At 40.9% G+C, this 18,736-nt stretch overlaps 1 protein-coding gene across 1 annotated transcript; it reads left to right on the forward strand.

Annotated features, from left to right (window-relative positions):
- Positions 1-8,295: 8,295 nt before the first annotated feature.
- Positions 8,296-16,687, forward strand: LOC111597661 (serine proteinase stubble). Its single transcript, XM_023312483.2, has 8 exons — positions 8,296-8,395; positions 11,563-11,720; positions 11,809-13,474; positions 13,538-14,026; positions 15,698-15,875; positions 15,956-16,108; positions 16,170-16,441; positions 16,524-16,687. The coding sequence occupies exons 1-8, from the start codon at positions 8,296-8,298 to the stop codon at positions 16,685-16,687; spliced, it is 3,180 nt and encodes a 1,059-aa protein (XP_023168251.2).
- Positions 16,688-18,736: the final 2,049 nt, after the last annotated feature.

Below are 18,736 nucleotides of genomic sequence, written 5' to 3' on the forward strand. Positions count from 1 at the left end.
CAGTTTGCTTCGATATATACTTAAGCATGCGACTGTCATTTAATCAATTGGAAGACTGCAGTCATCGCCTGCAGCTGTTGCAACTGCAACTGCAACACCCGTTTGCCTGGCCATGTGATTCCTCTCTACGACTCGGGGTTGCTAGTGTTTAAGTCTAAGCTCTCAATCTCACAGCAGCTGCTATTTATTTTTTGTGTACCTAACCCAGCCCATTGGCTCAACTTTGGAGGTTAACCGCTAATCATTAAAATATTTATTACATTCATTCGCCTAGAGTTTCATGAATTTAAATCTAACTTTATTTATAATTTAAATTAATATTTAAAAAAAAAGAAAAATAAATCAAAAAATTTATATAAAACTTGGGGATCAATTGAAAAGATTAAAAAGAAAATTGTTGACGAGATTTTTGTTAGTCGGAGCTAAGATTTAAAGTTATATATATATATATACAGTTATATATATAAAGTTATATATATATATATATATATATTTAATATTCAATTTCGTTTTTTCCTTTTTAATAATCTAGAAAAACAAAAATCTTAAGGCACAAACTCAATACAAAAGAATTGAGAGAATCGGAATTTTATTCAAATATCATCAATTCAATTAGAAGAAAACAAATTTAACGTTTTCACTCTCAAAATTCAGCTGAGTAAACAAAAGACTTAAGACACAAACTGGCAACTCAACCAGCATTGCATACTTTTAAGCGGGCATGACAACTCATCTGCTCAACTCACTACACGCTTTGCCACAAGTTGGCAGCTCGACAACATATTTACACAGTTTTAACAGCTTGTGCGGCAAATTCGAAATCAAATATTAACAAAAGCAAACAACTCGGAATCGTGATAAGAACGCAAGAGAGAAAAGACAAATAGAAACCGCAGCAGCAGCCAAATGAAAGCAAATAGGCAGCAGGCACATCTTCCCAGAAGCGCAAGTGCAACACAATGTCAATGTGGCAAGCGGGCAACAAGCAGGTGAGCCACAATGAGGCATGCTCAGAATTTCTAATGATGCAACTTCCGTTGTGGCAGCAACACGGCTATGGGGCAGCAGTTATTGTGTGAGCGTGTGTGTGTTTTGGTAAGCAGTTTTATAGAAAATCAAATCAAATAACATAATCAACACATGTTTGGCTAATTAAGCGCTTGACTCAGCGCGGCTTATCAGGCACAGCTTCTCTCCCTCTCTTTATCGCTCTCACATACACTCTCTTTCGCTTTTTGGAGCTGTTTTGTGCTCTTGGCATCCACAACAAATGAATTCCACTTCTTTGTTGCTTGTTCGCCTGCCTGCCTGCCTGCTGTTTGCTCCTCTTGTCCAAAGCGCTGGACAACTGGGCGCAACTTGTTGCCTGCTTACGGCTGGGCCTGGGCTCAGTTGCTGTGAAGCAGCGCCAGTGTCAAGGTCTCTCAAGTTCAAAGCGTTTGTTGTGCGTCGATTGCTTAATTTAAAAACAAAACAAAACAAAACAAAAAATATATAATAAAAAAATAACATAAAGAAAATGATTTGAACCGCGTTTTAATCATATAAACCTATGCCAAATGATGTGCCATTAAAACAAATTGATTAATTATTTGATTGATTGATTGGGCTTGATGTGTGTTGTTGTTGTTGTTGTGCTTAATCAAGCTGCAAGTGAGCAAAGAACAAACATAAGCAAAACGCTTCAAAGCCGCTTAAAAGTGCATTAACATATCTCTGCGTGTGTTTGTGCACGTTACTGTGCTGCCACATAATTAGCAACAAGTGCAGCTAAATTGCTAGCAATTCTTATCAGCCGTCAGCATAAACAGGTATATACACAGAGAGAGAGACAACTAACAGCAGCGTTAATAAAGTTTGACTTTCTTAACCTGAAGACGTGCATAAATTATAACACAAACAACACACACATACACACAGCGTCAGTTAGTTGAACAAAGAATGGCGACAGGCTGTGTGAGCACCACTCATTTGCACCACACACCAAAAAAAAATGAAGATATATATATATATATTAAAGAAAAAGCCAGCAAGCGACTCCCAAGTTAACAACTGCGCTGTCTTGTTGTTGTTGTCGCTGCTTCTTGCTATTTTAATGTGAAAGCGCTGTTAACCCCAAACTTCTGCTGTATGGCCCCTGCACCCTGCCGCAGCCGCAGTCTTCGCATACAAATGCCGCCAATCAGCTGTGGCTGTGGCTGTGACAACAAGAGAGCAGCGAGAGAGTGTGCCAGCATGTGTGCGACTCTGTGTGTGTGTGTGTGACTGTTCATTTGAATAAGCAACAGCTACAGCAGCAGCAGCAGCAGCAACAACAATAACAACCGCCTAGCGTTTGTTGTTCTCACCATTTTGTGAACTGGCCTTAATGGAAACCGTTATGCGCGAAGCTCTAACTAGCGTCGCTGTCGGTGTTGCTGCCGCAGTCAACGTCGGCATCGCCCGGCTACGCATGCGCACATGTTGTGGCTCTCTATATGCGCAAGTGCCCCTTGTATATTTGTGTGTGTGTGTGTGTGCGTGTATGTTGCCTCTATAGCTACTACCAATTTTGCTTTGTCGTTCTTCAGCGCTGTTCGCAGCGCAGTCGCAAAATCTCAGCAGCAGCAGCGGCGCAGCGACTGCGACGCCGGCGTTGCCGTCAGAGTTTGTGTCTTTGGCTTTGGCTGACTTCGACTGGCGTGTGGATCTTTTGTATGCGCGCTTCTCTCCAGACGTGCGCAACTCAAACGCGGTCTTTGGCTCCTCTTCGGCATCGACTTGCTTCGCCTTTCGGTTACGTCGATTTCGTGTGTGTGTGTGCGTGTGTTCGTATCGCGTGTGTGTGTGTGTGTGTGAGTGCGTGAGTGTGCGAGAGCCTATAGAACTTGAGTTATTGGCCTCAAATTGGCTTGGCCAGTGCGTAGCTGCATAGCAAAAAGGCAAAGTAAACAAATTACAATCCTTTTTAAACACAAAGGCCGGCGTATTGTGTCCGAATTCCCGAAAGTTTTTTCTTTTTTGTATAATATATATATTATCTATATATATATATTGGGCTTAAAACAAAAGGCAGCCTGTGCGAGCAACAGAGAGCGAGAGAGAGCAATCAACGAAAGCACAAAATACAAGCAGCGTGAGTGTCAAACAAAAGCCAAATGTGAAAAAACTCATAAAAAAATATATAAGAAACTAACAAAACAAAAAGCCGTATGAAGAGTTAACAGCAGAAGCATAATGCCAACAAAAACATAGAATAATAACAGTGCGGCATCAAATTAAAAGAAATGACCCCAAAATAGTTGGCAGTGAAGTTTAAGCTACAGTACAAAAAAACCCCAACAACAAACACAAAACAAACAACCGAAAATACACGCAGCAAGTAAATGCAAAAGATAAAGCAGAAATACAAAAAAAAAAAAAAAAAACAAATCTTTAGATACGCATCCGTCAGATACGCGCGCCCCTTTGCCGTACGTGTGTGTGTGTGCTAAGTAGCTGCGCCGCACTTTCTACCACGTACAAGTCAATTAGGGACATACACACACACAATAGTTGCGCATAACTGCAACTAACAGCAACTGCAGCAGCGGCAGCAGCATCAACTTGCTGCAAAACAAGAGCAGGCGCAACAACAAGTTCAAGCGCCTTGATTTTGATCAACGGCCAAAGCCAAACGAGTCCAAAGCAAAAGTTGCCTTGTGCTGCAAATTTTTATTGAAATTCCTGTTAAAAGCAGCAACAACAATAAAAGCTGCAGCAGCAGCAGCATCAGCAGCAAGAACAACAACAAGCGGCAAGTGTTTCAATTGCCGCAGCAGCAGCAGCCAACAAGACACAAGAGCAAAAAACTTCTTTTCGGAACTGGTCTGCTAGCTGTTATTCTTGTTGTTATTGTTGCATCTGTTGTTGTTGTCGCTTGGCTTTGACTTTGGTCTAAAATGCAGAGGCTTCAACTGCTGCTGCCACTAAGCGAACTCCCCCCATTTGTAGCAGCCACAGCAGCGCCTTGAGCATTATTTGCATTTCAGCTTATTCTGGTTTTGCCAGCCATGACAAGAGGCTGCAGATTTACCAGATGCTGATGCAGCCGCATCTTCTGCTGCTCCAGCTCCAGTTACTGCTACAGCTACAGCAGATCATGATGCCTCCTGCATGCCTGACACCCCATCCCCCTTACAAGTGGTTCGCTTAAATGCATGTTAATTATAATAAATTGCTTGCAATTGAGAAATTTTGTCGCTTGCAAGTTTGTGCCTTAAGTCTTTTGTTTTTGGCTAAAACATTCGTGCGTCGTTTGACTTGGCTTTCTAGAGCTAACTGAACTAATGAACTCCCGCATCCCGCAGCTAGCAATAGACAGCATACATTATATATACACTCACACACACACGCTATCTCACAGACCCATTCAAAATTTCTCCAAAGCCGTTTTTGGTAACCAGCCACAGAAATGAAAGCCAAGTTGAAGCGTCGCAGCAAAAGTGGACGCACTTCTGGTTTCTGATTATGTGCGCTCTACCAAATATCATATGGCATAATTCTATTGTTCACCTGCTTCCTCTTCTTTCTTTTTTCTTTTTGGCTAATTTGATGTGACAATATTGTGCTTTCTGCATGCATTTCACTTTTCTTTTAAACAAATAAAGATATTCATATGTTAGCAGAGAGAGAGAGAGAAGAGCTACCTTATAAAAAGTACAATTTGTGTGGCTTTCGCTTTTATTTAAGGCAAGTGTTATACACACACACACAGAGAGACAAATACATACAAATGACTTTTTAATAAAAAAAAACAAACACATAAAATAAAAGTTCCCAAGAAAGAAGAAAAAATAAATAAAATAAAATTGTAATTTCACTTTTAACATGTCGAGTGGAAATAAACATCAAATTTTTATTTGCCCAGGTGGAAATTACTTAATTGTTTTCAGCTGACGCCTCCTCAGCAGCTCTCCAGCTCAATTCAATAATAAAGAGAGAAAAAAAAACACAATCATGCAAATCATCTGTGTGTGACCCACTTAAACGATATTCTCAGTCATTCACGTGTCCGTCCGTCCGCCCGTCCGGTTGTCTGCCTGTCTGTTTGCCGTTCCGACTGGTTTATCGACAGTAGCCACAAAATTCATGTTAATTTGCACATTTCTCGAAATGGAACGCGAATACAATTACACGCATCTGATATTTATATGGCCAAGCCAAGAACGTGACCCAAATACACAAATAGCCGTTTTTTCGCAGCGCTCGCATAGCTACTAAACAAAAGCTATGTGTGTGAGCGATGTTTGCTCAGCGATAGCTCAAATCTTTCATCTCAAATCCCACCAATTTTATTTTGATCTGCCGAGCTGAACTGCAATTAGCTGCCGATTCTGGCACCTAATTAAAAGCAATCAGCGTTGCGTTCATGCGGATATATTTTATAGCTTCCGTTCTGCTTTTCTCTCTCTTTCTACCTCTCTCTCTCTCCCTCCCTTTCTCTTCGCAGATCGCATAAATTATATTTAATTGCGCCTAAGACAACGCCCATTAGAGAACCAGAAGCTGGTATAAAGAACAAGAGCGCTTTAGGTAAGCGTGCCGGAATCGCTGATGCTCTGCATGAAAAACTGATTTTTAAAGTGATTAAAGCTTTTGAAGTGAAGCAGAAAATAGGTTTAAACACGGCTCAGAGGAAATGAAGCTTAATTAGATTATGAATTTATCAAGTGCATACCAAAAACATGTTCTTAACTCTAATTCAAGTTAGTTAGCTTAAGTCTATCAATGACATTTGCCATACTCCTACCTCTAGTTAGCTGCCTAAGATCTGTTTGAAGTACAAATACGTTATGTATACTTCATGTTCTACAGTTACAAGACTTTGATATTAAGCTTATATAATATGTTAGTTATTTATCTATAGAGCGAGTTGCTAAATTTCGTCAACTGGAAAAGAAAATTTCAGCTGCTAAAGTTAATTTCTTCAACACCTTAAATCAAATTCCCTTTCTACAGGGTATCTATGCACATAGCCATACCATATAAGAAATATATGAAATGTATTTTAATGACAGTTGGCTTAGACTTTTATATTTAAACTAAGCAACATTTTATGGCATTGTATACTTTTTTTGCACAAGCCGCATGCGGTTAAAAAATATATAAAATGCCTTTAAGCTGCGGGCAACGGTTCTGGCCCAATGTCAATGACCGTATTACGCAACGCAGCTCCTAAGAACACGAGCAGCAGCAGCCGTCGCAGCAACAACAGTTAGTGTTGTTGTTGTTGGGTAAAGAAAACGCTCCAAACAAACGCAGCGCGACAGCGAATTGCTCAACGCTGCAGATCGTGACGAGCGTGTGAGCAGATGAGTAAGAGCAGGCGATAGAAGGGGATAGAGAGAAAAGGAGAGCGGGAGAGCATACAGCTAACTTCTAATGCTGCTGTTGCTGCCGCTATTGCTGCTGCTTACGGATCAATGAAAACAAAGTCGCCAAAGGCAACAAACACACTGCGTGTGAGCCAAATGTTGCTCATCAGCAGGTTGTGCCTTCGGTTCGCTTCCAATTCCAGTTAGATTCAGTCAACTCATCATCAACGAGTCTCATATAGAGTTACTCCCTCCGTTTATATTTCTTTTGTTGCGCTTTCTTTGATTGTTACAGTTTATGTCATCATATCTGTACATTTGTCATGCCTGAAACTTTCTTCAGCAGCAACAGCATCAGCAGCAATAGCAGCAGCAGCCGTTCATCAATTAGTCGTATCTTGAACTTTAACGCACTGAGAACCAGTTGCAGCAGTTGTGAACACACCCATTTGCACTTTGTACAGTTATATAAACGCTTATACAACGTGTAGTTCCCGCTTATGCTGAGCTATATATACATCAATATATATTTATATATGCTTGGATATATATATCGTGCTGCCCATTAGCACATTGTTGTGCGCTTTCTACGCACACACACTTTTGCTTTCCATCGGGCATGACTAAACACCCGATAACAGCGACAATAGCTACAGCAGCGGCAGCACAAGCAATGCTACCAGCAGGTAGCTAAATTACACATACGCCCACTTGTCCCTACCTTTTTTATTCGCAAGCTTCATTTCAAATTTCTTCTCTTGCTGCATTTCTATACACTTTATTTCTGTCACATGGGCATATTCAACTAGTCATGCTGCACTCGAAGAATTGTTGCATTGGCTTTAGTGAAACTTCAGTTGATATATATTAAGCAATTTGTTTGGCTAGCTCGGATCTGGGCTCTTGTAATTAAATTCTGTAGTTATTTAGACTGTTTGTAATTTGAAATAGTTTACTTTTCTTTGGGTGAACATGAGTTGAAGATTAATTGATTTAGTGGATATAAATTGCGGTTAAATCAATTACTGTTTTTTTATATTTATGTAACTTAGAAAATTCAAGCAACGATCTGAAGGCAATGAAGCTTAACATGCCTTTGACTAACATAGTGCTTAAAGCTTTTTATATAGGATTCGACACATATGAAATACAAACATACATAGAATATATCAAGATTTGTCAATCATATCAAATACCTGAACTACATTTACTCCTATTGAGCTACATGAAGCCTAAAATGCTCTAATTCAAGTGTCTAAGCCTAGCTCAAATATTTTTTAAAAACACTTTAAGCTGAATGTCCGCATTATATGCTCTAAAAAATCACTCAGACAGCTACACTCAAATCGTTGTCACAGCTCTCTCCCTTAAAACTCTTCAGTTTCTAACCAAATTCTTATCACACTTCCATATATATTTTCACACAATTGTTAGATAACTTCTGAAGCGTAACTTAAGTGCGTTGCGCTGTAGAAAGACTTTCTTGGCTTCTAGACGTTTGTTATTTTTTTTAACTTTTATTTTATTTTTTAAAATTTTTTCTTTCGTTTTTTTTTTGCATATGCAAGTCACTCGAAACGAACGACTTTCACCTACTTGAAGAGCTTGAGTCATCCAAAAGCTTCTACGCACTTGCTGTCTGAATGTTTTTGTTGTAGTTGTTGGTTTTTTTTTTTTTTTGTTATATTTGCCGTGCCCATGGCTTCGCGGTAGAAATTCCGTGTTTAGTTTTAATTTGAATACGGATAAGGGCCGTAAAACGTTTCACATTTGCCGCAATGATTCATAACTAAAAGCATTTATGTTTATTTTCCATTTGCAGATGGGCGCGTTGCAGCAGCAGCTGACTAACAGATACAGATACAGAGCTAGAGATACAGCGATAGCGTCAGGCAAAAGTGGAGCAGACGACAGCAGCTCAGTCAAACCCGCATCGATCAACGCCAGAACTAGCAGAAATATGCACAGCAGCATCATCATCCTGGCGCTGAGCAGTTTGCTGCTCTTGCCAGCGCTGGAGGCCAGTCCCGTTTTTGTGGATAATCCGAGCTTAGCGCAGTGTAAGTAGCAAGATAATTATGAAGTTGTCAAATTGAGCATCAGCTATCCAAGTGGCCAGCTTTGACAGCATTTCACTGGAATCACTCACAGCGCATAAAGACATCAAGCCAGCTGAGGCTGAGCTGCTTTGTCAGCAGCGCCTGTTGACAGGTTTTACCCAGAATTCAAGCACTTTCTCTCACGTAGGCTATTAAAAAATCTCTTTACTTGGATACTCTCTTTTTTTTGGGGCGCATTTCTTGGAAACAATGATTTAAAGTAAATGCCTATGCAATTTTGTGAAAATTCTACAGCGGGAGGTAGGGAATCTAAATTGAGACTTAAATGGAAAACTTTTTAATGGAAACAATTTTATTTAAACTAGAAGATGGAGGCGGTAAAAAGCTATTGTTTCTGGAAAGTTATCAGAAGTTATTTTTACTTTCTTTACATCAGAAAATTTTCAAAGGATGAATAGACGATTCTTTCAAGTTCTCTCGACTTATTTTCAAATAGCTCAAAAACATTTTCTTACTAAAGATATTTTATAGATATTTTATTTATTTCATAGAACGACATTAGCTAAAGAAAGCCGCTTAGGTAGTGTAATCAAATTTAGTCGTTTTAATGCCTTAAAAAATTCACGACTTGAGCACTTTAGGAAAACTAGAGTTAAAAAAAAATTAAGCTGAGCATCAAGCAGAAGACGGTTAATGGCTATGTTCATATCTTCGCTAGAACCAGAATTGGTAGCAACTGAACGCAATCAAATTTGATTGCCAAAATAAAACGAAAGACTGAAGACACAAACTTGTTTTTTTTTTTTTTTTTTTTTTTTTTTTTTGAGCAAATGGCCAATAGTTTCATGTTGCTGATGGCTGCTGGTCTCATGTGGCGTCTCAAATGAAAGTAATCAAAATTAATGATGCAGAGCGGCGACAAGCGTTGCGTATTGAGCATAGTTTAATTGGGTCATAGCCATTAAGAATCAAATTTAGATGCTATTAGCACTTCCTCTTCATAAGACATGTGTTAGCCAGCGACAGCTGCCAATTTGTCGACAACAATGGGCAGAGCTTGAGGCAGTTACAGCAGCTCGTACACAGCATCAGTTCACAGATCGCGAGAGTTTTGAAAATAAAACTACCAAGCAGCTCGTACACAACTTTCTTGGCTGCAAAGCAAACAGTGAGCCAAAACTGGCAATGCCGGCAAACGGGCAAACGGGCAAACGTCAGCGAGCAAAAGCAATTGAGGTCAACCATCAAAGAATGTTGCCATAAAAATAAGCCAGCAGCGCAGCCGCAAGAAAGCGTGTGCCAGACAACAACAAGCCATTGCCAGTGGCTGCGTCAAGGTGGCAGGCATTTCATTTTTATGACTCGCAATGGACCAAAAGACAATAACAACAACAAACACAATAATAATAAAAAAAAATATATGTGTATATATATGTAGGTATATATATCTTGTGCCTGGCGAGATGCGGCGCAGAAAGCGGAAAGTAAATCGACGCCAAGTGAAAGGGAAATAAATAAATATAAAAACAATGTCAGCCATGAACTCATTCTCAGCGCCTCTAACACTTCTGACCACGCCCACGCTGAGGTCAGCGCCTGACCCAATTTCAATAGCCACCACGATCGAGTTGCCCCCAAAGAAAATGTGGCTCGCTGCGTCGCCGCCGTCATTCGCATGCCAAAAACGAATTTCCGACATTGCAATGCGGGTCTGGGCCTCCAGCTCTAGAGGTTTAGCTGGCCCGTTGGTTTTGGCTGCCTGGTCGGCTGCTTGGTAGGCTGTTCGTGTCGCTTGGCGAGTGGCTAGCAAAACATATGCTAAGCTGTTGACCCAAAAAGCCACAAAACGAAATGCAAACAGCAGCAACGGCAGTAGAACCAGGCGCAGAAGCTGAAGAAAAAGCTGAGACATTGACGCGAGACGCCGACGTCGACGTTGACGCAGACGGCGCTGCCATGCGTTGTCTACGAAACGTGACAAAGTTTTGACTACAAAAATATATAATTTGATATGTGTGCGTGTGTGTGTGTTTGTGTGTGTGGGGCCGGCATTTGGTGATTTTTTTCGGTTCTTTGTTGAGTTCTTGGCCAGTTCGTGCCTTAAGTCATTTGTTTTGCGCTGCCTCATACAATATATCAGCATTTCGTGTTAATTGCATAACCAATAAACTTTTGTATACATCAGCTTTACAGTTAAAGTTCAATAAACGCCAAGCACACATCAGCGGCAGCGCTGCACTGCGGCTGGCTTTAACATTGAAATACGAGTAAATCGCGCGAAAATTTATCTGCCAAGTAACTTGTGCTTAACGCGATGCCTGACACGGTAGCTCCGACAGCTCGCAAGCTGTGTCGCTTTATTTATGACCGTGCGCGTACTGCAAACAAAAGGTTCTTCACATGGGGCGCCGAGTTCGTTGCTTGAGTCTTTCGCTTCGCCCTCTCTCTTTCTCTTTTAAGTGTCGTCTGCAATTACATAAGTTCAAAGACTGGTGGCTCCATTACAAAATACATGTGACTCGCTGTTCATTCTTAAAGAGGCAATTCATAAATAAATAAAAACCATAATAATAATAATAATAATAATAATGCTACTGTTGTCCGTCCATGTTGGGGTTGTATTGCCTCATCGTGCCTAGCTGACGTCTCTCATTCTCTCTTTATGGCTTGTTGTTGCCACTTCATTTTCACTTGTTATAACTGTTTATCTAACGGTATTTGCTTGCCTTAAATTGGCGTACAATTTGAAGGCGTTAATCGCCCCAAACAAACGGAAATGGTTTGGAGCATCAGAATAGCAAATAAGAATACAGAGCATAACGCGCATTTCATTTTGTCATGCAATTGTCGTACTGTTAAGCATACACTGAGCGAAATATTTGGTGGGTTTTTCTATGCGATGGTTAAATAAGCTTTTGCTGAAGTTTGCTTGAGTATATTGATGATTGTTATATGTGTGTAAGGGAAATGTTTACTTTAGAGTTTATTTAAAGAGAGATATCTGTTTTCTTTCAGTGTAAGCACAGATCTTCTTACTATTATGATACAACTTTCTTCAAAGGAAGATAGAGAAAATATATCTACATTTTTTTAATATATACGTCATCTTCATATCCCGTATGATCATCAGTCAGCTTTTAATAACAATAATTTCCCTTGTCTTGCAGTTCAATCCGGTCGCAACATACGCCACCTGCCTTGCATAGTGCGCAAATCGGGACGTTCGGGTGTCTGCATGTTTGCCATCGATTGCATCAAGCAGAATGGCACGCATTTGGGTACCTGCATCGATCGCTTCTACTTCGGCTCGTGTTGTGCTCTGAAGGTAAGTACGCAGCTGCAAGCACTATAATTAGCTTAATCGACTAACCACACAACCATCTCTCTCTCCCTCACTCGTTCTGTATTCGCAGGAGGAGGCTTCGCTGTTTGCGCCGGAGATAAGCGACAATAGCATCGATCAGAATACAATTTCACATTTCTCTCACGAATCCACGACGTTGCCTACGAGCGCACTGTTTAAGCTTACCACTGAGAGCAGCACCACGCACCACCATAATTATCAACAGCAGCAGCAGCAGCAACAAAACACAGCCAACGAGCTGCTCAAAAATGTAACTCAGAGTTATTTGAGCAGCCTTAAGCCAGTGCGCACCACAAGCACCGGCGGCAGCAGCAGCACCACCAGCAATGACAGTACTTCAGGCAGCAGTACGACCCATTCATCCAGCTCCACGCGTCGCCCCAGCACTGCGCACACCACTCACAAGAACTCACACTTTGTGGTGCGCACCACAGTAAAGCCCAACGTAGACGCAAAGCAAACAACCACCGTTAAGCCACATCGTCGTCGCACCACCACAACGCGTCCAGTGTTAACCACCGGGCCAGCTTATGAGCAGCGTATAGAAACCACCACAGTGCCGAGCAAGTTTGTCACCTTTCAGATTGTGGAGACAACCACGCCAACCACCACTGAACCCACCAATCGCTTGCCCGAAACAACCACCAGACGGTATACCAGGCCCACCGGTAGCAGTAGTAGCAGCAGCTCCCCAGCTGCCAAAACAACAAGCAGAACAACAACCACCAGAGCACCAACAACAACCGCAACACCAACGACGACATCGACGACGACGACAACAACATCGCGTCCAACACCACCGTTGCGGACGACAACGCCAAAACCACACAAGCCGCAATCTAGCAGGCGTCCAGCGCCAGCCAAGAAACCAGTAACAACAACATCCACCGCAAACACTACAACAACAGCAACTCGTAAGCCAATCGACAGCACCAGCAGCAGCAGCAGCAATACAGCAACAACTTTGCCCGTTCGCAAGCCAGCTAACAGCACCACCAGCAGCACCTTAACAACAACCACATCAGGCACTCAGAGCCATAAGACTGCAGCATCAACAACAACCACCAAACTGCCAGAAAGAACAACGTTGGCGCCCAGGCCAAAACCACAGCCAACGGGTGAGATAGTCAAGGTGCCCGCGTTGCTGGCAGATGTGATACCGACAACAGCCACGCGCAGACCAACGACAACCAGCAATAGTAGCAGCAGCAGCCATACAACAACAACAGCAGCGCCTAAAAAGCAACCCAGCACCAGCAGCAGCAGCAGCAGCAGTAGCAGCAGCAGCAGTAGCAGCAGCAGCACAACAACAACTGCAACAAGTACGCCCAAGCCCACGCGCCGACATACAACAAAAACAACAACAAGCACCACAGCAGCCCCAACCACCTCCACAAAAAGACCAACAACAACAACAACAACAACCGCTGCACCGTTGCTTACAACCGAAGCGCCCAAATTGCCAGCAAAACCAACAGCAACACCTGGAACAACGGCAACAGCAGCAACAACAAGTGGTGTTAGCACCACCAAAAAACCAGGCTTGATCACCTGGACAGATGTTGAAGCGGAGCCCATTACGAATGCGACCATTAGCAGCGATTGGCAGCCAGGGCAATCAGCCGGAGATTGGGTGCCATTGCCCACTTTGTTGCCCGAGTTGTACAACAACAAAACGACAGGCAATGCAGAGAAAGATACAAGCACTGGCACAGGTAAGTGGTGCAGGTAAAACGTGGCAAATGCAAGATAAAACATGAATCGAACTCTAATTGCAGCAACGCCCAGCGCCACAGACAAGGTGGTTATCTCGGTGGCCACCAGCGTCAGCACCAGCAGCAGTGGCAGCGACTCGAAGCCGGGTCAGAGTCAAATTCATGAGGAGACAATGGTAACTAGCAAGCCGCATAGAACCACAAAGCCGCCCAAGACAACAGCAACTACGCCAGCAACGGCGACAACAACAACAACAGCAGCAACAACCACAGCAAGAACAACTGTAACAAGCAAAACCACAGAGGCACCACCAACAAAACCAACAGCAGCCCCAACAACAACAACGACAAAAACAACAACAACCTCAACAACTGAACGCCTGGAATTAGCATCCTCAACGTCGTCTTACATAGATTCAAGCAGCGAGTCAAGCGGCAGCAGCACCACAACGGACTACAGCGGTGAAGAGCCGAATACAACGACAATCGATGCAGCTGGCAATACAACCGTAGCGCCTGCCACTGGCTTGGAGGGCGTCGATTACAGGGAAGGTGAGTTCAACATGTTGCTTCTTCATTGATGCACAGGCAGAGCGAAAAAAAAAATAGGAAAAGAGAAAATAAATAGTCAAAGGCAGCTAAACGAAGATCGTATGCCCTCACTTATATATATGTGTATTACATATTAATTATATGTGTCATATAAATGGAATATAGAGTTAGTTGTTAATTAGTTGGAGCTGATAAATGAAACGATTCTTAAATTTGTGTACTCTTTAAAAAGCCTTACGGACTAAAGACTATAGACTATAATTAGAATATAGCCAGGTACAAAGAGGAGACCTTCAAGTATTATTTCGCCAACTTCATTCAAACACACTCGACTTTGATCTTTGATTCGAGACCAATACCTATATTCACAAACGAGCAACAGAAATTCAAAACTAGTTTATAGATTACATAAATATATTTAACTAACAGAAATTTAAACTTTTGAGAGACTCAAGAAAATTTTAACATACATTTCACTATATATTTTGCTGATATGATAAGAAAACATCTCAATAACAAATAGGTATATATTCGCCAAAAAGTTGTTTAGCTCCATAATATTTATAGGCTTGAAAGCTTTTTAAAACAGTTCAAAAACATTTTTTCAAAAATAGTTTGAAATATTTAAATATTATAAATTTATATATTATATTTATACAAAAAAACCAATCTTCAAGAATTCAATAATCTATGCTAAAAACTTTTTACTATGTTCCTAAAACATTTTTAAGCTTCATACTACTATTCATATAAACTACTTCCAACATTAAAAATAAGAATTAAAATTTTTTTTTTTAATTTTTTTCCATTATTTGATTTACAAGAGCAACTCTCCTATATAAGCTAATATACCCCAAATATAAGCGTATAGCTTGTGAAAAAATGAAGAACAAAAAAAAAACTAGTTTGCTGCAGAGCGAAGAAATCTATTAATACACCAGACTTTGGCCATAAGACAAAGATGCGTGGCCATTAAATTCAATTTGAAGGCTGAACATTGGCCTTGAGTAAGAACTTTATGTCTGACTGAATGATACTCAACTCGACTTGGCTCTCAGTATGTGTGTGTGTGTGCGCATGTTGCAGGGATGCTGCTGCACAGGAGCATCAGCGTGTCTAGAAAGCAAAGCGCGGCTTTTACTGCCACAAGAAGAACAACTCATGTCCATAGCAATTTTTACAGCAATAATTTACAATAATGACTGGCGTTGCGGTCATTGTGCCGCCTGGGTCACGTTGTCTGCGCTTATCGTGCTTGCTAAGTCGATTGTCCGATTGCGAACCCATTCCACGCCAAGCCACGCCACTCCGCTCCTTGAGCCTGTGAGCAAAATGAGTCAGGAGTTGTTCCCTGCTCGGTTGGCTGGTTGGTTAGGTTGAGGCCCGTTGACCGATTTGCGAGAGCAACTTGCAATATCTCGATGCACGAAACGAGTCGGCTGCGGCTCATAAAGTAGGCCGTTGACTGCTGGCCAAAGTCAAGGCCTGGCCAAGAGCAAAGCCAAAAGAGTTGGCCAAAGCATATTACATTGCATGCGTCTGGATGACTGAGTGCCTGTTGTAGTGATTAAAATGTTTTAAAGGCTTCATTTCGTTTTTTTTCTTCGCTGTGGCCATTACTTTAATTGTGACCTGCTCGCCTATTAAAATCCCCTGCCATCTTTTTTGCAGTCTGCGGCCGTCGCATGTTCCCCGAGCCGCGCATTGTTGGCGGCGCAAACGCCGCCTTTGGCCGCTGGCCATGGCAGATATCCCTGCGCCAATGGCGCACCTCAACCTATCTGCACAAGTGCGGCGCAGCGCTGCTCAACGAGAACTGGGCAATCACCGCAGCACATTGTGTTGACAAGTAAGTGCCTCTCGGAGTAGACTGATAAAGATTGTTTTTATAAAAATAACAAACCAACACCCAACCCAATGCTCTTTCAGTGTACCACCCTCTGATCTGCTATTACGTCTGGGCGAATACGATTTGGCTGAGGAAGAGGAGCCCTATGGCTTCCAGGAGCGACGTGTGCAAATTGTTGCCTCCCATCCACAGTTCGATCCGCGCACCTTCGAATACGACTTGGCCCTGCTCAGGTGAGTGCGAAAAGAAAACAAACGCTTAATCAAAATTTACTTATTCTCCGTTTTCTTCAAGATTCTATGAGCCCGTAGTATTCCAGCCGAATATCATACCCGTCTGTGTGCCCGATAATGATGAGAACTTTATTGGACAAACGGCCTTTGTCACCGGCTGGGGACGCCTGTACGAGGATGGCCCACTGCCAAGCGTGCTGCAGGAGGTCGCTGTGCCTGTCATCAACAACACCATCTGTGAGTCCATGTACCGCTCAGCGGGTTACATTGAGCACATACCGCACATATTCATCTGTGCCGGCTGGAAGAAGGGCGGATACGATTCCTGTGAAGGTAACCACATTTACTCATATATACTCAAATATGTATGTGTGTGATTAATGGCATCGGCTAATTGGATTTCACTTATTTACAGGTGATTCGGGTGGCCCCATGGTGTTGCAGCGCGAGTCGGATAAACGCTTTCAACTGGGCGGCGTCATCTCGTGGGGCATCGGCTGTGCGGAGGCCAATCAGCCGGGCGTTTATACGCGCATCTCTGAGTTCCGAGACTGGATCAATCAGATTCTACAATTTTAGTCGCCTCGTAGTCTTCATCGCTGTAATATGTCTAAATCCTTAGCGAATGCCCAGCAAATCCGAACAAAGTCTTCAACTCAAAACTCAAACTCGAACTCGTGCTTTGGTTATGGCATATACTCTTACGATCTACATGGAGTCTAGCGCATAACCCAAGCAACGATTTCAGTTAGCATCACTGTCAACCCACTGCACACTGCACACACCGCACCACAATTACAATAATTACAATAACGATAACTATAGCTAAAATGATATCCCTTTGTCATACTGTTAATTTTAAAGGAAGATTTTTATATTTAGCAAGCAACGAGTTGATGACTCGATTGAACAATTTAATTTATTTCCCCTCCCTTTTGCTCTGTATATAATTTTCTAAATTATTGCATAACATTTACTTAGCTCGTAAGTTTATTTAATAGATATTTGGCAAATCGCTCTACTCGATGTAGGGCATTTGATTAGGCGCTTCTTTTTCCCGAAGTTATTTAACAAAACAAAACAATTTAGAAAAGAAGCTATTGTAATTTAATTTAATACGCGTATTGTAATTATTTATTTAAAAGCACAACAAATTAATTCAATTAAAATGTTTAAAACAAAATTTGAATTGTTTCATTTATCGACTTTGAGACAAAAGTTGAAAAAATGCGGAAAATGTTGTCCTTGGAGAAATTAATATTTAAAATTTAAAACTAATTAAATTTTCTTATATATAAATGATTCAAAAAGCAATTTAAATGATGTTTAAAGAAAAACATTTATTTCAGGTTAAATAAATTAAGTTTAATACAAAGCTTTTGTCAAATGCAAAATTTTCAATTCAGTTTATTGAAAAAAGAAAATTTTTAAATCAAATAAAGACCAAATAAAATAAGCGAAACATTTATTTTAAAATATGTGAAGTTTTAACTCTCCATAACGCTCAAGAAATTGATTCATATTAAGTTCAGATAGAGCATTAAAAGTTTCAAAAGCAGTGCCTGCTGTTAGGCTGCGCAATAATAATACATCCGCGCCATCTAGTGTTCAATTTATACCAAGCTTCTGTATTTAAGACATACTGCAACGGTCTCTACCGTTAAAGTTCTTTTTGTTATTTTACTTAATTTTAAAATATATTTAATAACAAATACAGTTAAGTAAATCAAAAGCATTTTTAATTAAATTTAAATAAAGTATCAATTCGTATAGCCTGCAATTATTATTAAGTAAAACATCTCTCATTTTATAATAGAGATTGCCTAATAAAATTTGATTACCGCCACCTTCTGCTCGCTTTACACACCACTATAGTCTATAGTCAATTTACACTATAGCAGGTGAAACTTTATATTGTTTATTGTTATTTTAAGAAAGTATTAAATATCAATAACGAAGAACAGTGTTAAGGAAACGAAGTAAAACTAACTTTTATTAAATTCCGATTCAAAATTCTATTTGTATATCCACTTCTCATTATCATCTTAAGCCTCATCATTTTATTTACATTTCTCTACATAAAAGCAAAAGCCATAAACCTGTGGTATGTTAGCTACAGAGGCACAGCCCGCATAGCTTCAACTTCACACATTATTCATTAAGTGAAACATTTAAATTCAACACGCACACAACATGAGCTTGGCAACGAGTCAGCGTTATTTGGCAGGCGCCGCATATGATCGTCCGAAAAGGAATAATAAAAACAAAACTAACGAAAAATACAATAACAAAACAAAAAAAAAACATTGCCCAATATTTAACGAAAAACTTTCTTTGCAGCGCTGCACAAGTGACAAATTTCCAAATGTATATTGAATATGTTAAGTGAGAAAACGAACAGAAAAATTATTTTATATGCGCAGCAGGCAGTAAACGAGTGATTCGTAAAGTCAAGGCAGCAGAAACAAAAGTCCCGAACAATCGGCGTGTTTATTTTGAGTGTTTCAACTTTAACTACTTTAAGTGGTTTTTCGGGCTAGTTGCAATTGGAAAAACACGGAACTTTCTTGTATATTTCGCATGAAAATGGCATTAAATGGATTTTTAAAAGGAGTGCAAATTTAATGG

Source organism: Drosophila hydei, unplaced genomic scaffold (genome assembly GCF_003285905.1).
Source record: "Drosophila hydei strain 15085-1641.00,03,60 unplaced genomic scaffold, DhydRS2 tig00008122-arrow-pilon, whole genome shotgun sequence".
NCBI classification, from domain to species: Eukaryota; Metazoa; Arthropoda; class Insecta; order Diptera; family Drosophilidae; genus Drosophila; species Drosophila hydei.